Genomic DNA, 21848 nt, shown 5'->3' with positions numbered 1-21848 from the left:
CATTACAGAAAACAGAAAAATCTGAACAGCTTGAAAAATATGACCCAAAAAGAATGTAAAGATATATAACCAACACTTTGTAATTGAACCTTTCAGTACTTCCAGAGGCCCCAAGCACACGGCAAAAGGTATTTAAGGGCTGAAAAAGTGGATTTTGCATGTTATGTCCCCTTTAAGTCATCGAGTCGCTGCTCTGTACATCAACATGTTCAGGAATCACGTTTGTGACAGCTGAAGCTCGGTCTGAACTGGGAATCAAACTGTTGCTTTGCCCCAGTTAATGTCTAGACCTCAACCAGATTCAACAAGACATCAGGTTCAGGAAACTGATGAATAAAAGTGATCTGGAGTACAGAGAGATTTGAACAAATGTGTTGTTTTATCTACTGACCAGTCTAAAAACAATTTTTTTAAAAGTCAACCTGTAATAGTGGCTGTCAAACCTTTTAAATCTTTTTTTTTTAAATGCATGGTTTAAACTTTTATTTCTTATGTTTATTTTCTCCTCAGTTCCAAGCGCCCCTCCTCAAAATCTCACCCTGGAGGTCCAGAACTCAAAGGTAAGACGTGGTCCATCCGTCAGAATAATATGACAGGCTGAATAATATGCGACGGGTTTCGTTTCCCTCGCAAAGACTTCAAAAGGCACAATGGAAACAAGCAACCCTTCAACACACACAAATCCAATCGAGCTAGTTGTTTGTGCGCCGTGCGTCTCACCAAACCCCTCCCCGTCTGACTCGTGCACGGCGAGCGGACCCAAACAGCTGAGTGGATCTGTAGCCTGCAGGCCGCGGCGCCCTTTTTACGCCGCGCGATTAGCTGCATCAGAGGCTTGTAGCCTCAGCCGGGTAAGATAGAGCACGAACCCTCATCGATCGTTCCGTCGACAGGAGATTTGCCTGTCAGAAGGTTTTATCCTGTATCACTCTGACTACACGGAACCAGGCTTAGAGGCATACAGCTCAGATATATATTGATACAGGAGCAGCTTTGGCGGCAATTATCTGAGAGAGCCTTCACATTTTCCCCTAATGAGACACATTTAACATAAAATGTCCAATTGTTAGCCTTGTTAATGGATTTATTTCTTCATTCCTAATTTAGTGCGGGGGGTTCCTTGCACTCTTTGCGAGCCGGGTTGTTGAATTTGCCGTATTACGCTGAAGCGTACTGTAGTTGTTGTATGAGGCTCTTGATTGGACACGGCTTGCAGAGGTGGCGGCTGGCTTCTGGCTCGCCGAGGCTGCTATTAAAACGAGAAGCAGGCCTCGGCCTCCCGCCGTTTTAGCCATTTGATCTTCAAACAGAGAGCTGTGGGCCTATTTATTGTATATCTCCATAAGGGTGATGGATTAAATTTTACAAAAGACGTTTCTCACTCCTGACGTGTGAGACAGCGAGCCCGAGAAGAAAGCCGCTGTAAAAAAAAAAAAAAGAAAAGAAAGAACGATGGGCAAAACCTCAGGGTGCGTGGATTGACTTCTGAAGCAGCAGCCGGCGCTCTTAGCCCCTCGCCGGTCGATGCAAAGCCCGAATGAGAGGGGGGGAAAAAAACTGACAGACAATCCTATCACAGCCACCCAGCTTGAGCGCGAACTGACCACCCCTGGTGAGGCATGCACGGCTGGGTATTTTGGTGAGAAACACCCTCGTACTAACTTCAAGAGTGAAACGAGGACGCACTCGAGGGAATTGTTTTTGTGAATGGATAATTAAGACCCAGCAAAAGGCCATTTTTTTTAAATGAGCTTTAATTATTATTTTATTCTTGTTTTCTTTGTTGAGTCCGCAGTTAATTGTTGCCATTAAGAAAATAATGCTGGGGCAATTAAAAAAAAGAGGACTATGCAGTTAGCTGTTCGGCAAAATGGAACGAGAGAAACAAATGGGGGTCTGGTGAGAGAGAGCGATCAGAGCAGGGCGCTTGCAAGTTCCCCCGTTCGAATGCCACAGACTGCCACTAGGGGGGGTCCCTCTGCCAAGACCCTCGGCTCCAGAATGCACCCCGGGCGCCGCACAGTGGCACAACACTGCTCCCTAAAGGATGGCTCAGATGTAGAGGACACATTATTGAAATGTTCAAAGTTGCAATGACAAATAAAGATTATTATTATTATTATTATTATTATTATTATTACAGGTCACTGTGTTCCTACCCCTTGAAGTTCTTTACGTTTGTCGTCGGATCAGATTTGTCATTCTGAAAATCGTTGTTTTTTTTCCATGAAAACTGTATGTCTCTGAGTGGAGGGGTTCATTCAGATGATCGCACTAGCCGTCCTCAGCATGCCGTCACCTTCGGCTGAGCTGCTAATCACTCATTCAATCACATAAGCTGTGTGGCACCTTGGGAGCGTCTAAAATATGCTGACCACTGCCCTCCATGGCTCGTGTCAAAACTGCAAACAGGACTTCTTACGGCTTTCCTTCAACAATGACTTCCTTTTTTCCCCCGTCAAGGCTGGATTTGTGCAGGGAAAGACTAATAGTTCTCCTGTCAACAGATTTTCCTACATGAGCTGCTTCCCAGATTGATGCTTTGCCTCCCCGGCCTCTTAATTTAGCTGCCTGGCCATGTTTTTGAAAGCTTCGCAGTTGCGTCATACTCTTGTCATGTTCAGATGACGGATTGAACAGCTCTGAATGAGACGATCCTTGTATGGGATGTTGTTTTAAAACCTAACTCTGCTTTAAACTTTCTCTCTGACCCGCCTGCTGGGTTCCTGGGTCCTCAGGAAGCTGCTTGTTGACTAATGTTTCCCAAAAAAACTCTGAGTCTTCCACAGAACCTCCCCCTTTATACTGAAACAAAATTACAAATGGATTTTTTTTCCCCTCTCTCTCTTCATAGTAGGCCCATCTGGCCTGACGATCTGTTTTGCCGCGATGCCATCGCCCATCTTTAGTCTCTCTAACATAGGACGCATTCCTGGATCAGTGCTTCTGTCTTCTCTTCTCCTACTACTTCCTGTCCTTCTATAGGTGAAACAATCGGCCGGTCTTCCAGTGGTTAACCCTGGTCAGCTACTGGCTGAGCTTTAACTCAGACTAACTGTGTGTGCTCTCTTTTATCCTGTAGAGTTGATAAACTGGCTCAGAGCTTATCTGCTTAGCGTTGTTTCTCTGCTAGATGAAGCTACTAAAGGTGCTAGTACTGCCACTAACTTTTTACTTTTCTCTAACATAGAAAGTACTCCTGGTTCAGTGCTGCTGTGCTCTTTTTGTGTCCCTGCTCTGTCTTCTTTAACCACCAGTCGGTTGTGGCAGATGACCGTTCACACTGAGCCTGGTTTTGCTTGAGGTTTCTTCCCGTTAATGGAGAGTTTTCCTCTCCACTGTCGCTTCATGCATGCTCAGTATGAGGGATTGCTGCAAATCCATCGATGATGCAGACGACTGTCCACCGTGGCTCTACGCTTCTTCAGGAGGAATAAATGCTGCTGGTCTATGACTACGATGCAACCTGCTGGGTTTCCTTGCATAGAAAACCTTCTGACTGATCTGTCTGGGTGATTTGATTGAATTGGCTTTGTAAAGTGCCTTGATGACACCTGTTGGGAATAGGCGCCATGTAAATAAAATTGAATTGAATTATTTACTGCTACTGCATATTTGCTTTGTGTTGGTGTGATTTTATATTGTAAAATACTCTAGAGGCTGTAAATGTGACAGAATGTGAACAACTGAATGTAAGTGCATACTTGAAAGTTCACCGTGTGACTGTCAAGCAGCACCTCTCCTGTCACCTGTGGGGCAAAGTGAAAATAACGTGTTTGTATTCTTTGCCCCGTTTTCTTTGTCATCTGCCGTTCGCGTCTTTCCCACCCGTGTGAGTTCGCAAAGTCAATTAAACGTGTTTTCACGATCTGGGAAAAGATGAAAGGAAGGCAACACACATCCCATTTCGGTGGCCCACAGTGTAATAAGAAAAAAAAAAATGGAAATAATTGAACACACTTAACCCGATTTTAATTTGTGCAGTTCCCTCGGCTCGGCGGGGGAGGAGCTTGTGCATGTACTCGGGCTTTTTGTGCATCGGCGTGACAGTGAGAAAGTGTTAATTAACAGCTCTCACATGCTGAGCCACCCCCCCATCTATCTCTTTAAACACACACAGTGAAACTCAGATGCCTTCATCCCGCAGAAACAGCGCAGCAGCCTGCCAACAAAAGGCCCCGAATTCATCTCTGCCTCAGTAGCTGTGCAGCCTCAAACCCGGTGCACACCTCGCCCACCAGGGCTCCTGCTTCTATTATTCATGTTTATTGCGCTCGTAATGCATCAGTTGACACTCGCGCTCAGAGGGGTGTTTGTTTATGTGAGGCCCGGCTGTTTGCACCCCTGTCAGGAGGCAGGGAGGTGCAGAGGAGAGAACCTGTGGAGCTGCATCAATACAAAGGCCTCCCCCCCCCCAGCGTTCGTGTGAATGTGTCACACTTCCTGCTAAACTACGGGTCCACGTTTTAGTAGCTGGGGGCTTCAAACTTGCAAAAATAAGATGTTTTTTGCTTTCATTTGATTCATTCCCCTGCTCCTGTTTTTTTCAGAGCATCGTGGTTCGGTGGCAGCCCCCTCCGCTCAGTGGCCAGAACGGGGAAATCACCGGCTACAAGATACGTTACCGGAAAGTCCCCCGGAGGAGCGAGTCGGCTGTGACCACTGCAGGGACCGAGCTTTACAAGCTCATCGATGGTAACCTTTCTGCCTTTTCTTCACTGATGATGGTCCAGGTGTTGCAACGGTGCTGTTAGGTTAGAGAGACACTAACTGGATTCTTAAAGGCTAGATACAGAACCCTCCACCAATACTGACACCCTTTAAAAAGCCTTAAAGTAAATGTATCTTTTTATTATTTATTGTAAAAAATTACAAGTAAATTAAATTTATTCCATGAGAAACTTATCACGTGTTAAAGAACAATTTCTACAAAATCACCAGTACTACAGATTTTGGTAGCTCTGCTGTCAATACTTTGTATAACCCGAGTTTTCTAATAAGATGAGACTTTCCTTTTAAGTGTGCCTCTTTGCGCAACTTTTTTTCCCCACATTGTCCAGAGTTCTGGGTCTTCTCTTATGCCTTCTTCTCTTCAGCTCAGCCTACAGGCTGTCTATAGGATTTAGGTTCATGGTCCAAAATAGTGATAGAAGATGGTCCATTTTGTGTCTGGGGAACCGGTACCGTGTACAATACATTCTGGATTAGTATTTTGCTGCAAGAGTCAGTGGTGACCCATTTTTAGTTTACTGGAAACTCGGTCCACCGTATTATTGATCCTTCACTGTACTGTACACAGCTTTTTTTGTTTTTGTTTTTTCATCTATTCGTCCTTTTATTCAAGCTACACACAACTGAAGTTTTCCTTTGTAGAAAAGCTCAATCTGAGTCTCATCTACCCCAAAACAAATAAACTTAGAAACAGCTTCTTCTTTCCAAGAGCTGTGAGGACAATCGTCCCCCTGATAGGAGACTGCAGTCCAACGCTTTAAAATCACCCCACTGTTACTAGCCCGTCATACGTTACAATCACCATAATGTTACTGCCTACTGCACACTATTATCTTTGAATATCTAAATGCACATATCTGTAAACAAAGCCTGAAATTATCATTGTTCAATAAGCACCATAACTACCTCATTACCTGTTATGTGTGACTTTCCTGAACGCTAAACAAAACAAAAAAGTAACCCTTGTTCATTAGTGTGTTTGTCAGTTTTTGCCTTCATTATGTGTAATGTGAACCAGAAAGGTCAGAGAGAAATTTTGCTGCAGTGACAAATAAAATATTCTATTCTATTCTATCTAGCTTAAAGTCCAGGCACTCTGTGTTTCCAGGTCTCTCCTATTTCACTTAGAGAACTAGGGCTCTGTGTCCTGTCAAATATATATATATATATATATATATATATATATATATATATATATATATATATATATATATATATATATATATATATATATACACACACACTGTTGCTGCATGCATGCCTGGCATGAGGAATTGCTGCAAAGTCAATGACACAATGCAGGCGACTAAAAAAGTTCACAGAATATGATTAACTTGCAAAGTAAAGAAGAAAATAAAGATTGCGATACTATTTCTTTATTTATTTTCTCCCCCCATTGGATACATGTATTGTGATGAAAGATGGAGGTTTTCAACAAATTTCAGCTCACACTCACCCTCTGGTACATTTGTTAGTCCTCTTTGGCTTTTTCCCTGCGCAAACTTTGACTATTGATGCACTGGAAACCCAGTGGCCTGTGTGTAAACTGCCTCTTAGCTCATTCTATGAAATAACTGTAAAGCGTCACAGGCTGATAGTAAAGACAAATGATTATTGTTGTTTCAATCAAATGAATCCAAACATACAAACCTGTTTAAATGAACCCAAAGTAAATTCACAAAGACTCGCTCGGTCCGTGGAAGTTTTTTTTTTTTTTTTCCCCCTTTTGTAGTTCTTCCACAAACAGCTGCTGCGTCACTAAACATTGCAGTGTGAATATACAAGCTATCTTGTGTATATAACGGACATGGACTTTGTCCTGGTTTGTATTCACGCTTGTCTTTAAAGCTTTGAACAGTTGGAAAGGAATGAGTGATTTTTGCCCTTGACTTGAAACTGTTGATGCCTTGCAGTTTGTCATCTAAATCCCCAGGATAGTTTCCAGTTTGTCCTTCTTTCAGGGACAAATATTGTTAAAGCATGATATGATATAAATTATATAATATAACCCAATTCTAATCCAGGTGGATTATATTTGTTCCTGTTCCCAGAGTGTTTTGCTCTGGATTGCTTCGTTATCAAAACGTTCACGCTATCAGAATCTAGTTTCTCACAGCTGAACTCATCTGTCTGCTGCCTCTGATGGGCTGCAGTATCAAAAAAAAAAATCAAAATTCATGAAAAACCTGCGCTGATGTACGCAGTCAGCCGAGTTGTACGTCTTGAGTTTCATCTAAATACTTTGACTTAAAGTTACAAGCCTTGCTATGTCAGGATTACACGCCGATACCAACCACAGCCTGCACGATACCACCAGCAAGAGGCGCGCAGCGGTGCTGATTAATATTAGATGTTGTCTCAGCAACTTTCAAGTGGCCCGGCCTCACGCTGCGCGCCGCATCAAAGAGAATTTACACTTAAAAGTTGATTTTGGAGATCGTTCCTGGGGGTGAAAACAGAGGGGTGTTTGTTGGTTTAGAAGCTTTAAGAAGGATGCGTTGTAGCCTCGGAGGCATTAGATGGTGAGGCGGTCTTTAGAAGACACCCTCGATGGGGGGAGTGAGTGAGTAGAACAGCGAGTACAGAGAGAAATGACTAGAGGATTAGAGAGTAGCGTACAAATAGCACAATACGATGACAGTGACAAATTTTAGCGCAAATTAATACAGAAGCACCTCATTTGTCAGCAGGCACCCTCCCCCACCCACCCCGTCATGTACGAATACTGAAGCCAGCACCCAGCGGTGGTGCAGCCTCCTCGGTGGGAGATGTGGCTATGAAATATGAATCGACGTGAAGTAGAGTAGTTCCATGCTCTCTGGAAGCACCGGCTGTTTAACTCATTTTGTTACCATTCATACTATGGTTCCATTGATTTACGTCTTGCAATGGGACACACCTTCTTCTTTTTTTTAAACACATATTATGACTATTTTCTAAATGAATGCACTGTAAAGAGTATTCCCTGCACTTGGGTCCATTTACCATTGTCTGGCAATTCTTTTTAGTTTTGGTTTTATTCTGTAGTTTTTAAATGGAACCTATTATGCTTCCTTTTAAACGAGTTACGAAAGGTCTATGAGCTGTTCAACACACGTTCATTTCATTTTTTTAACAAACTCGTTCTCAGATAATGAGATTTTACATCTTCAGTTCGGCCTATTCGGAGTTCCTTTCAGAATATGTTATTTTTAGGGCTCAGTCACTTTTATGTAAAAAAAAAAAAAAAAAAAAATAGCTGTAGCTGGCCCCGTCCCCCAACTCAATGTTTACACTCACACTTTATTTGACAATGTGGCTGGGACATTTCCATCAAAAATGAAATGAAGTCACGCAGCTCATGATGATCCCAACATTGACTGAAGTGCTGTCAAACAAGTGTTGAGGAAATAACGCCTGCATGTTCTTTATGAGGGATTGCTGCAAAGTCAACGACACAATGCAGGCATCAATAACTGTCATCTGCTGGGTTTCCTTTGGTAGAAAACCTTTGACCAATCTGTGGATGATTTCAGTGAATTGACTCTGTAAAGTGCCTTGAGATGATGTGTTGTGAGTTGGTTCTATCTAAGTAAACTGGTTTAATTTGATGAATAAAATGATCAGGGTTATGATGGAGAAGAATTTAAATCAAAATGCTGTGCAACTTTATGTTCTGTCCTGAAATCAGGCTACTTGTTCAGCCCTAAAGGGTTTAGAAAAGGTGGCATTTGACCATTCTTCAAGTGTGAATAAGTATTAAGAAAATATAACTATCATTGTTTCAGTTGTCATCAAATAAAAATGTCTTAGCATATAGATTTTTTTTTCACTTATACATATTAACACATAGATGTCTTTGAAAACTTATTTTGTGTTTTTTTTGTTTGGTTTTAGAGGTAGTGACAAAAAACCCATTGAGTTAGGCTCAACATTATTCATATTTTAATTGTACCTACATGTTTTTTCTGACTGGAAGCATTATTGATGTTTTGGAGTGTCCCAGTCAGAATTTGATGCAGAATCTGTGTAGGGAGCTAAAGATCAGCGTGATAGCAACAAGGCCTTCCAATCTCATGGACTTCCTCACCAAAATACCAGCGATACCAGTGGGAACGTGCAGAAACCTGATTAGCCATTATGAAAAGGGTTTGACGGCTGTAATGCCAATATAGGTTTTTCCATTAAATATGAAGGTATTAAATTATTTTTGACATGGTAAATTAATATTTCTCAAATTGATAATCCTTTTACATAGTTTTACAGTATTTTTGTCCTCACAGTGACCTGGGTGAGGGATTTAAACAGGACCACTAGGTCCTAAACTGGGCCTGAACAGAGAGCGCTGACTTTTTTTTTTTTTTTTTTTTTTGGAAAATATAGTAAATGTATCACACATTAAAAACTTTGACATAAAGAATTTGACTTTCTTTTGGGACAATCCAGCTCATAAATGACAAATCTGAGTTTTACGATTTTTGAAATGGAGCATATCTAAGTTTGGTTTTAAAAACAGTGAACTGTCTACCTTCGAAATAAAGCTACAGAATTGTGGCGGTTCATTATTTGTAAAACGTTAACAAAGCCCAACTTAGATGTCCAGAATATTCTACAAACCCTACGGAAGAATCCATAAACAAACAGCACCCTGTCAGTGAAACCTCATGTGTGAATCTGGGTTGCCTGTTTAGGTCTGGAGCCAGGAACAGAGTACTCCTTCCGGGTGTCAGCCATGACGGTAAACGGGACCGGACCGGCCACAGAGTGGGTCCCAGCAGAGACGTTTGAGAGCGACCTGGACGGTAACAAGTCCTTCTTTTCTCCACTTAAGCAGACTAAACCAGAACCGCTCTGTCCGCTGCTGCTGCTGCTGCTGCTGCTGATCTCCTGACTAGCTCCAGATCTGCGCTGAACGTTTCACCGCATTTTCTCCCTGCAGAATCACGCGTGCCGGACCAACCCAGCTCGCTGCACGTCCGCCCGCTGGTCAACAGCATCGTGGTGAGCTGGACGCCGCCTGAGAACCAGGACATCGTGGTGCGTGGCTACACCATCAGCTACGGCATCGGCAGTCCCCACGCTCAGACCATCAAAGTGGACTACAAGCAGCGCTACTACACTATCGAGAACCTCAGTATGAACAGTTCACATTTATCCCACAGCGCCGCATGTTTAGCATTCTACGGCTTAGCTCGCTTGTATTTTGTTGCTACCAAGATGTTAGCTGTGTATCTGTTTGTGACAAACATAATCTGGTTTGATGAGCTATCATATAACACTAATCAGAAGACAATATGGCCTCTTTGCGCTGCATGTGGATACTTACGGCAAGCATGTTCCTTTAAAAAGGAAAACATGTCAAGTCTGATTCGATAGGCAGCATTTGAGCTGCTAACGACTGAAGACGCAGACGTCTAAATGCTGTGAAACGGTTCATTGCCGCTACATGGTGGATACTGAGGGGGTTAATTAGATCCTGACCTCCTGCTGAGCCACTAAATACACTGAGGGGAGACACTCGTTAAAGGTCAGAATATCCCGATGAAACAAACAGTTTTGGTGGTTTCACCGTTTCCGGTAAACTAAGCAAGAGCTTTCACAGGTGCGTCTCCACTAAAACAAAAAAGTTAAATAATTAAGTTCCAAAAATATGTCTCGTGTATGTACTATTTTAACTTGTCAGATTTCAGATGGTTATTTCTGTAATGTTGCTGATTATGACTTACAGCTAATCGAAACCAGAAATTCACCTTCTTGGGAAATTTGAATGTCTGTTACCAATGTTAATACAGAAACTTTAGCCTACTGAAAAGTCTGTCCTTGGACTGTACAGGAAATGCACTCAAAGCTTGGCCTGGGCTCCTTTTGCATGAATTGCTGCATCCATGCAGCGTGCCATGAAGGAGGTCAGGCTGTGGCTCTGCTAAGGTATTGAGGAAGCCCAGATGGCTTTAATGTGCGGTTTTTGTCTGCATCTTGACAATACTCTAGATTCCCTGTGAGGTTTAGGTCAGGGGAGATTCCTGGCCAGTCGAGCACAGTGCTACTATGGCGATTAAACCAGGTGTTGGTACTGGTCTGGGCAGGTAACAGGTCCTGATTGTCGGCAGAGGGAAGCATGGGGGGGCTTGAAAATGTCCTGTTAAACGTCTGCGCCTAATTCTAACTTTATGAAATATAGTGGGCCAACAACAGCAGATCAATGGCTCCCCACATCATCGCGGACTGTGGAAACTTTACGTTGGAACCCAAGCAACTTCTGTGCTTTCAGTCTTTCATTGAGCCTCACATCTTAACCCCGTTAACAATTAGTGGCAGAGCTCCAGTCCCGGCCCATAGTGTCTGATGACGATCTTTCAGAGTGCAAACGCTGCCAATTAAACCACGACCTCATTTTGCAAATGAAATGTAAAATTGTATTTTTATTTAGAAAAGAACTGTTGACCCATGAGCGTTTTTCTCCCTAGCTTGTGCAGCTTTTTCTTCCTTTCAGCTTTCCTTCAATGTGTTTGGATACAGCGCTCTGTGAACCTCCAGCTTATTTAGCAATGACCATTTGTTTGTCTTACCCTCAGTGAGGAGGGTGTGAACGATATGCTAAAAATATATATTTTTTGGTCTTGTCCAATATTTACACTTTCTGAGAAACTGAATCTGGGGTTTTTCATGAGTTTTATGCCATAATTATCCAAATGAGCTGAATTACACACTTGAAAAATATCACGCTTTTGGGAAATGAGTTTGCACGATATGAGTTTCAAAATTCATTAGTTATATTCTAATGAATTACAACGCGCTGGTATGGCTGATGAATGCCGTCTTTTACTTTTGTTGAAGCACCTTCTCCATATTAATCAATTTAATGCTGTAATGAAGTTTCCACAAAGCAGGACGTGCAGATTTTCTTTAATAGGAACGGAGAGCTGTGCCTTGCTTCATCTATTATGTTGGTCAATGGTTTTATTAATGAGTTAATTGACCACCATGGTATGCTGCACTTGAGGAATCGGGAGTGTGTCCAGAAGCAAGTGGGGAAAAAAAGTAGAAATCAGGCGTGGCAAACATCCCAGCATGCATAAGTAAAGCGTTCATCACAATCACTGCGAGTGGAGCTAGTGTGTCTCAAATATCCGTTGTGCTAATATTGCAATTATGAGCGGAGCGTCTCTGGAGTTTGGCTTGATTAGACTGGCTGCATCAGTTTGTCTCTTTTACTGACCTCTGTCTCTCCTCCCACAGACTCGGGCTCCCATTATGTGATCACACTGAAGGCCTTCAACAACGTGGGGGAAGGGATCCCCGTGTACGAGAGCGCAGCCACCAGAGTGCAGTCAGGTACGAGCTGCAAATCTGCGGTTTAAACAGAAATACGCTCCGGTTCTTAACGGGGAGTGAAAAGAAAGACAGCGGAGGGAGAGAGAGATTTTAATAGTTGCATTCAGAGCTAATAACAAATCCGCTGCCTCCTTCTGATCGCAGTCAATAAAAAGAAAATGCTGCTAATACTTCTGTGGAATCAGCTGACATATTTTTTTTTTATCGTTGCCCTCTCTCTAACCTGACATCATTATCAGACACAGTGTGTCTCGACTCTAAATTACCAAGCAGAATATGGGTCATCAGCCTGTCTCGCTGCTTTAATTAACTCTCTTCATGGCGGCCACAAGCACACCCAAGCCTCTTTTTAATCAAACGATCCGTGCCGCAAAGGTTGCACCTATCTGATTACAGTAGACCTGATTATTTGCAAATGCTGGCAAAAAAAATAAAATGCCACAGAGAAGTACGCCTCAGAGTGCGAGCTGCATCGGGCGAAAAGACAGCGTTACTGTTTCTAAAACGATCCGACTCTTTATGTACGACGCAGGTCAGAAATGCGTCTTGAAGTTGGCGTATTGGACAAAGCCCTTTCGTGCACCGCCCAGCTACAGTATTCCTTCCCTTTGAAGTGTTTCCCATTTTATCACGTTACAGCCCCAAGCTCCAAAATATTTTATTGGAATCGACCAACACAAAGTAGTGCATTACTGGGAAGCACGCCTATACCATCTTTTATGCGTCTATGTATGCTCTACACTGCAAAAGTGGAACTAAAAGTAGGTAAAATGTTCTTAAAATTAGTACATTGGTCCTTGATTTGAGCAGGTTAATAAGATGATTTGCCAATGGAACAAGATTTTTTGCACTTAAAATAGGAACAACTCATCTCCATCATCTTATTTCAAGTCCATGATGTCTAATTTTCTTATTTTAGGGGTCAAAATACTTATTCCACTGGCAGATAATCTTATTTACCTGCTCAAATCAAGGACAAATGCACTAACTTTAAGAACATTTTACTTATTTTTAGATCCATTTTTGCAGTGTACACGTCTGTGCAGCACTTTGTTCAACTCTGCTGTTTTTAAAGTGCTTATAAATAAAGTTGGCTAGCAGAAGGAAAGACTTTCTTTGTAAAAAAATAAATAAATAAATATCCGTATACATTTGAAAATTTAAATCTAGAGAAAGCGTGGCACACATTTGTATTTGGTCCCCTTCACTTTGATACCCCCTAATGTAAAATCCTGTGTGTGTGTATACAGTATACAGTAAATGCAGCTGCTCTGTAGGGATTTGTCAGAGAATATTTGGACAAGCAGCTTCAGGAAAACCAAGAAATGCAGAACATTGATATACTATGGAGGAGCTGCAGATATCGACAGCCCGGGTAGGATAATCTGACAACAGGACAGCTAATAGTCATGCGCTCCACAAATTCTCTTTTTTGAGAGAACAACAAGGAGAAAGGAGCCCCATGTAAAGTTTCTACATACCATGTCGGCAGCACAGCAAACATACGGATGAAGGTGCTCTAAATGAACATTTCTAGCCCGCCTGTGAAGCATTATGTGTGATGGAAAACACTGCCTCCCCCTGAACATACCATGACCAGGCCGAAACATGTTGGTGGCACCGTCATGCTGCGGGGTAATATTCCTTAGCAACAACAGGGAAGCTGGTCAGAGTTGATGGGAAGACGGAGATGGCTAAATACTGCAAAGTCCTGGAAGAAAGCTTGGTGGAGGGGCAAAGGCACCTCTACCAAGGCGATCACATCCAGAGCTGCTATGGAAGGGCATAGAATTAGATCAAAGGGCAATCATGGCTGATAGGTGATCTAACTAAGAAGCTCTATGCTCTGTAGTTTAAGAGCATAGACGTTTAACTGTCTTTTTGATTATTGTAGTCCAAAATTCCTAATAATCACAACACAAAGTTTTAGCAAATGCCCTATGCTGTAGTTAATTAATAACTTAATTGGCATTAGGATGAATTTAACGTCTAAACCAATTCTAAAAGAAGGCAGAATTTAGTGGAATTTAGCAGGGTAAGTGTCTTAGTCATGTTTGACAGATTTTAACTACCTACTGTTAGAGGGTGTGAGAGTTGGTCTTTCAGGTGTGTCTTTGCAGCACAGTGAAACCCCTTTGTTAGCCAAAAAAAAAAAAAAAAAAACAGGAGCCCTCCCGTTAATAATAATTACCTGGCCACCTGCCAGGTAACGCGCTTCATCGAGCCTCGCATCTTAACCCCGTTAACAATTAGAGGCAGAGCTCGAGTGCCTGCCCATAGTGTCTGATGACGATCTTTCAGAGTGCAAAACGCTGCCAGTTGAACCACATGTTGGCTGACTTCACACGCTCTGTGTGACAGTGCAAGAAGACGAGCGGCGCATGCTCCCCCGGAGTGTCCCAGAATGCGGTCCGTACCCGCCTTCCTGCTCAGCCTTGATCGCTGCAGTTTGTCTCTGCTGCACCACCCGTGCACCACGCAACACGAGAGGGGCGGGCTGCCTGGTGACATGAGTCACGTCAACACGCTTTGAGAGGGAGGGGCGAGGAGCGGGGCGCGAGCGTCGGTGCGTGCACACGCACCCGCACGCTGTCAGGAGTGCACACTTGCCTCTAAAAAAGCTCCCTCTCATCCTAACTCCCTCCCTGCACTCTCTGCACTCACGCGGACCCCCTGTGGTGGCTTTGGCAACCCCTTCGTCAGATCTAAACGTTTCCTCTCAAAAGAAGAACCAAAGCCCACCACCGTCGTCTTCTGCCGAATCCTCGGGGGGGTGTTCCCTCCCTGCCAGTTTGTTCAAATCGGAATTTAAAAGACGGGCTGACCTACATAGTACTTTACTTTCGAAAAAAGTGAAGGAAAACTTGGTGAACTCGGGCTGGGAAGGAGCTGTGCTCAACGCTCTGAGAAAGTGACGTCTTATTTCACCCGCGCCTAGCGTTGCGTTTTTCTCCACCAGGTCACTCCTGTCCTGTTCTCCCTGTAAATACCGCAAAGCTAGTTCTTCAAAGCCGGGCAAAGAAACGCCATTCCAAAACCTTTGGGCCCATCTAAAGCCACATTGAATGCTTGGATTTTCAAAAAGCTCTCTCTCTCTCACACACACACACACACACACTATTCCATCTTGGGAATATAATAAGGGCATCCCTGCACAAAGAGTTGTCAAATGGAGCGAGACGGAGAGTAGAAGAGCACCGAGTGATCAAGGAGGAGTGTCATCACGGGTGACCAAGCAAGGCTTTTTCTCCAGTCATGACTAAACCAAGTACGGAAACAGGAGCAGTGAAACCAGAAGCCCGTCTCCAAAGCATTTACCTGGCGGGAGCTGTCTGTTAGTGACCTCTGTTCCCCGTCCGGACCCGTGTTCTCTCTCTGCCGGATGGGATGGGATGGGTAGAGGCCGTTCACACGTACCCGTTCCCATGGCTTTTATGGACAAGCACTTAACCAGACCAGTCGCTCTTTGCATTAGGACTGAAGCAGCAGGTTCTCGTCCTTGAACAGGAAAACCTCTTATCGAAGGAAACCCAATAGTAATAAGAAGAATTCCTTTATTGTCAGGTGATCATCTCTCACATTTACTTCTCCTACCTCCTCCTTTATCGCCTCAGATGACCGATCAGATCGGTGGACCGATAAAGGAGTTATTGTTATCAAACTGCACAAACCGATCACTAAACAAAAGGCTTCACCGCGTGCATCAAAGATATGTACGCCGCGACGAAAAGATGGCCCAAGACGTAACACATAAAAGTGGGTGGTTTGAAAAGAAAAGAAAAGAAAAGAAAAGAAAGGAAGACGGTGTTTTACAGTCTTGACACAATGGTGGATGAGCCATGCAGATTAATGAGTTGAGCTGTGATTCATACATATTAAATCAGGGAAGGTGATTTCTTACGGCTCTAATCTAAGCCAGGAAAGTCTCCCACAATCTCCCTAATTTGCTCCGCACGTTAGGCTTGTCCATTTTACTTTCTGTTGTTACCACTTTCAGGCAATACGCAATGTTGCACATTTCCTTGCCACGCCGTGGTTTCTACCTGAAGTATGCGTTCGAGTGCAGTTTAAAAGACGAGTGCTACAGTTTGCATAATGACGGGAAAATATTAGAGAAGGTCTTCCAGCCGCTCTTCAGCAGAGCGTCTCGCTTTTTGGTTTTGAGCTGCAGAGCAGGGCGTAAATCCCCAGTCACCACTCGTCCGTGATCCTCCTCCCCTCACCGCTGTCCGATTGGGTGCTTAAAGCCTCAATTTTCATGTCGCGTTGTTTTTTTTTTTAAGGATATAATGTGGGTTGCCATAGTTGGCCTTCAAAAACAGCCAGAAACATCCTAAGCTCTTTTTTTGCCGCCTTGCTCGTCCTCTGTGCATGAAAGACGCTGTTTTTCTTGAAGCCGGATGATGTAAACATGTGTCAGAACTCCCTCTATTTGAAACGACCGGGTCGATACGTCCTTAACGGACAAGAGCGGCTGCATGTAGGATCTGCTTTCACTCTGATTTCCCATTTACGGTTATCTTGTCGTGAGTAGATAATCTCTTCCTCTCTTTCCGTAGCGCCGCTGTCACTTTAGCATCACACACTGTTGAGTAGATTTTACACAGCAACCAGTCCTGTAGACTTGCTTGTTGTAGAGGTCAGTGTCTGTTTTTTTTCTAATAGTGTCTTCTCTCTTTTTCTTCTGCCTTCCCAATCCCAACCCTTGTTGCACATTTACAACCCGACACCCCCCCACCCTCCCACTCCTCACCACCCGACCTTCATTTTTAACGCATTAACCTTGTTTTTTTTTCCTACCCTCCTTCCCTTCACCGCTCCCGTCTTGACTCCACTGTCTCATTCATCCTCCACACCACGCTTCCCGTTGTGTTTTTAATTTTTGTCACTATTTTAATGTGTGTGTGTGTGCGCGGGTGTGTGCGCGCTATGCATGCGGGCTTCGCTGCCTGTCACGCAGACCCCATAGACCCCGATGTTGACTTGTACGAACTGTTCCATACCCAATACACCCCAGCACCAGATCCCAGCCCCATGATGCCTCCGGTGGGCGTCCAGGCCTCCGTGATGAGCCACGACACCATCAGGGTGACGTGGGCCGACAACTCGCTGCCCAAGAACCAGAAGATCACAGACAACCGGCACTACACCGTGCGCTGGAAGACCAACATCCCCGCCAACACCAAAGTGAAGGTAAGAGACGCCGGCTTTCGCACTCGCTTCATGAAACCTAAGAATAATCGGTTTAGTTTGATGGAAAAATTTCACTGAGGAAAATGAAGCACCTCCTTGTGTTTTTAATGTCACGTTTCAGTCTAATTCACTCCAAAATGGCGAAAATTGTTTGCGTTCAATGACACATATCAGGCGATGGCTGATCTCCTCTGAATCCTGTGTTTCTCTTTCATTTGTTGTGCATGCTCACGCTACTCGCTGTAATTACGTGCAGACAATATCACTTGGCGGCGTAATAACCAAGTAATATCGCAGCCGCTCTGGACCTCAGCGGCAAACTAATGCTGACGCGTGTAACGGAGGGAAGACACCTGCTGTCGTGCAGCCGTCGAAGCAATAAAGACGGGAGACGGATTTTGTTTTGTTTTTGTTATGTGCAACGCGGAAACATCAAAACCAATACTTTTCCTTCAAATAGTTGAATATTAAGTTAGGAGTTCACAGATAAACTATTGATGTAATGTTGTCTCCCTAGAAGCTACTAAACACATGCTAATGCCCATTGCTGTGATTCTGGTTATCCTCCTCATTTATTGGCATCCTTAAAGGTAAATAGCCACATTATATGTCTATAAAAAAGACCAGGAGCGTTTGATCATCATAAAATAAGGATATATGCACCAGGCGTCCATCCAGGCGGTGTTTGGATGGTCCTTTCAAGCCTAAAAATAACCACCTCATCGGGCGCGATGAGCAGATATAAACAGACGTGTAGATGGCCCATCTACTGGCAGTGCCGCAGAACTATCGGAGCTATCATGTGGCGACAAATAAATCAATAAATCAAAATTAAATGCCTTCGCGGTAAAGCAGCAGCTCGGATCGAAGACCAACCGTTATGAATAGAATCCCATTCAGTCTTAATTAAGTTCTTGTCAGTCCATTTCATTCCTGTCCAACCCAATCCATGAGTCAGATTCAATTACATACTGTACAACTCAGTCCAAATGATAGTCAGTTTATTAGTTAATGCCAATTGGTAGAGAGGTATCAAGTCGTTGACTTTGCAAATAAATCCCTCAACCTTAGCACCAAACAGCTGGAATGTGTCTACGTGACGTAAGGATGTTGGGAAAATGGCTGCACTCTGTCTGAATATATTAAATGGCAGTAGAGATCTCCCACTTGACCCCACGTGTTTGACTATTGTGGACAGAAGCAGTATGCTCATCAGGGGTCTTCAGCACCCTCCTTCTGGTGGAACACGGATGATGTTAATGAGCATTTGTAATCTCAGAAGGATTTTGAAATGAGTTAAATTATTCTTGTGATTTTGAAACCGGTTTGAAGATTGTTTTTTTTTTTTTTTTTTTCGGACAGAAACCGCAGGACCACTAGTGTTCATCCTAAGCACGGCAGTGGGTCGGTTTTTATAGTTGCCTCTTTTAGTTTGTGCAACGTTGTGCAAATGGGCTTTTTAATTCTTTAAGAGAAATATTCAGACCGCAAATCCCTCATCCTTACCTGATGAGCATCGCCACTCTGGGGCTGTCTTATCTGCGTGCGTTTGAACCGGTGACCAAGCAGAGCTCAGATAAATGGCTGCGTTTACTGATACATTATTCAACAAGGACAAGACAAACAGAAGCGGGAAAAGAGGGTGCAGATCTCACGATGCATTCCCCCGTACAGCCAACTATTGGGATGCGCTCAGAAGGCTGAATGCAAGCTAGCAACAATGAAAGGGGCAGCCTTGAGTCAGCTGACGGGGGCTGACGCATTCCTGCCGTCTGACGTTAATGTGAAGAGGATTAGGATTTATTTACTGTTATTCAGAGAAAACTAGAGCGAAAGTCTCATTAAAACATTGTGAAATAAATGTACTATAAAGCAAACCAACAACGCACGTTTAAAATAGGCAGCTCAGTCTTTTTTTTCTTAAGTGGATGCTCTTAAGAGGTCTGATTCACGCAGCGTGACAGTAATTAAAGAGCAGCTCAGACCTATTATGTTTCTGTCCTGTTAATGAAATCAAATATATTAAAGGCGACGCTGTACTCTGGAAGCACCGTCCTGTACATCCTTGTGTTTGAATGATGTTCTACAGATGCGAACAACAGAAGCGCTACCACTTTAATGCCTCTCTTAGATCGAGTCTAAGCAGACAGGCTTGTGCATTATTGAGGGAGTGACTGCTCTTAAACTGGCTGCGTGCAGCTAAAGACTGGAGTGGTTTGCCGTTTTACCCTACTGCCCTCCGTTTGGCAGCCCCCAGCGGAGGACTGCCGTAGCAACAAGCTTCTGTGGTAAACCTGATCCTCCCACTTTATTTATTTATTTTTTCCTGTATTTTTTGACAATCTAACTCAATGGAGAGCAAGTAAAAGGGTTGCATAAGTCAGCATTTCAACATATCCACTAGGTGTTTTTATGGTGAAGTATTACATTGTGGTTAGAGAGCCTATTTATTATGTCTAGACTTCTTGCGCATGTTTGAAATTCTTTTAGAGAGCGTGTTTGCGGTTCTGTTAAAGAGCACTTCACTATGCAGAAAAACAGTTTTTTTCTCATCTGACCTTGCTGAGATACAGGGGAATAGATGCACTAAACAATACAATAACCTGTCAGAAAACACTCGCATGTTATGCTGTCATAAATGGCGTCCTGCTGAACAACTTTGCTGATGTTAACACAATTCCTCACAAACACTTTTTGTTTTATGTCACAAATATAAAGCATAGCATAGGGTTGATGTATTAGGACTTACCAAATGAAGTTACACTAAACGGTCCTGGAATGATTAACATGTCGGAGTATTTTATGCGTTCAAACTTTACAGCGTAATGTTTCCAGTAGGTGCGTAATCGTTCAAATGAATCAATTCAGGAAGTAGATTTAATTCCAAAATGAAACAATGTTTTTCCTTTGTTTTAGTATTTGGTGATTATTAGGCCCCATTAGGTGCTACAAAGTACATTTAATTTGACCCTCTTGGCTTTCCATACATTTCACACACTTGTTCTTTGCTACAGTGATGGGTCACCAGAGAACCATTTCCCTTTGCAGGTTAAGAAAAAAAAAAACAAGCAGTTCTTCAAGCTCCTGATTTTAATGCTATCCATTATTGCTTCGCTTTGGTCGGGAGTGTCTTTGCGACCATCAGCATCAGTCTTTTGTCGTACTCTCAGTAAACTGGGATTTACTTTTTCTCAAATAATACAGAAGGGCTTTTTCTCTCCTTGTTCAACAAAATATTCATCTTACTAACGAAATTCTTGTTTCTTTCTTTGTGTGTGTGTGTGTACCTTTGCACTTTTACATCTCCAGATGGCCAACAGCACCAGCCTGACCCACGTAGTGACCGGTCTGAAGCCCAACACGCTGTATGAGTTCTCCGTCATGGTGACCAAGGGCCGACGCTCCAGCACGTGGAGCATGACAGCTCAAGGAACCACCTTTGAGACCAGTAAACACTATAGATACATTACACACACATATTCCTGCATAAATGAGAGCAACAAACCCCTTGCTGGCCGGGAATGCCGCTGGATGTTGTGCCGCCTGAATTGAGATTGAGGGAGGGGAGGAGAAATGATGCGGTGACTGCGCTGTATAGTGCCTATGGCCGGTCATTTATGAGTAGATCTGCTGTTAAAATTAGGGAACCTGAAGCAAATTTGCCAATTGTGGATAAGGCTTCCTGACAGCCTCAGAGGAAAGCAGCCATGACCACACAACTCCAAACAATAGGATCAGACTAACAGTGGACCACCTTTGGAGAGCATTTGACTTAAATACTAAACCAAATCTATAACTCCATTAACAGTGATTTACATGGTGACGAGGATGAAAGGCAGGTGTTGTACTCTGAATCGAAAAACTAACATTGGGAGCCATTTTAAATGGTTGGCTTCTGAGGGAAGGAAGTCCACAACTTTCATTTTGTCTCCTTGCTATTTCTAAGTAAACAATCCTGCTGTATTTCCATAACCAAAGAAATCCCTTAGTGTTTAACGAGTGATCTGAGACCTTTTTAACACCCTTTACAACCCCCAAGAGAAGAAAGCAGGTAGATAAAATGATGAAAGGAGAACGTTTGATAAGAATTCTCACCGTTTTTTTTAAGAGGGAGCCATGCAGGGGTTTGTCACACCAGTCAGCAAACATCTGAGCTCTGAGGTCAAACAATCTCAGGGGCAAGGTTTGTGTGTGAAAACTAAAACATTTCTTTTCTTCTCTCCTGTGTCTCAGCCCCTAGCTCCGCCCCAAAAGACGTGACGGTGGTGAGCAAGGAGAACAAACCTCGCACCATAATAGTCAACTGGCAGCCTCCCTCTGAAGCCAATGGAAAGATTACTGGTGAGTATCAGACTTCCTGTCGTGTTGCGTCTTAAACGCACCCTTGAAAGATCAAATCTGTTTCATCCCCGATTCACTTTTTTTTTACTTTTTTTGCCTGATTGTTGGTTTGTCCCGGAGATTCAGCTCACATCGTTTGCTTGTGTTATAATTTTTTTTGTCTGAAATAGGGGTTTGATTTGAAATTGGTGCCAATTTTCCACAGCTGATTATTTAAAAGGCAAACTTTCTTCAACATCGTCTTTGTGTGCATATTGAAAACTTTAATT

General features: G+C 43.2%; 1 protein-coding gene across 1 annotated transcript in view; it reads left to right on the top strand.

Annotated features, from left to right (window-relative positions):
- neo1a (neogenin 1a) overlaps positions 1-21848 on the top strand; it is a 220978-nt gene that overhangs the window by 184559 nt on the left and 14571 nt on the right. Inside the window, exons 12-19 of the mRNA XM_012850873.3 lie at positions 511-560; positions 4551-4695; positions 9402-9512; positions 9650-9844; positions 11950-12045; positions 17006-17238; positions 20548-20686; positions 21472-21579. Of these exons, the coding sequence (XP_012706327.2) occupies positions 511-560; positions 4551-4695; positions 9402-9512; positions 9650-9844; positions 11950-12045; positions 17006-17238; positions 20548-20686; positions 21472-21579 (1077 nt within the window). The remainder of the gene's footprint in view (positions 1-510; positions 561-4550; positions 4696-9401; positions 9513-9649; positions 9845-11949; positions 12046-17005; positions 17239-20547; positions 20687-21471; positions 21580-21848) is intronic.

Source organism: Fundulus heteroclitus, chromosome 4 (assembly GCF_011125445.2).
Source record: "Fundulus heteroclitus isolate FHET01 chromosome 4, MU-UCD_Fhet_4.1, whole genome shotgun sequence".
In the NCBI taxonomy this organism is placed as follows: Eukaryota; Metazoa; Chordata; class Actinopteri; order Cyprinodontiformes; family Fundulidae; genus Fundulus; species Fundulus heteroclitus.
This window is presented reverse-complemented; position numbering and strand designations above follow the sequence as displayed.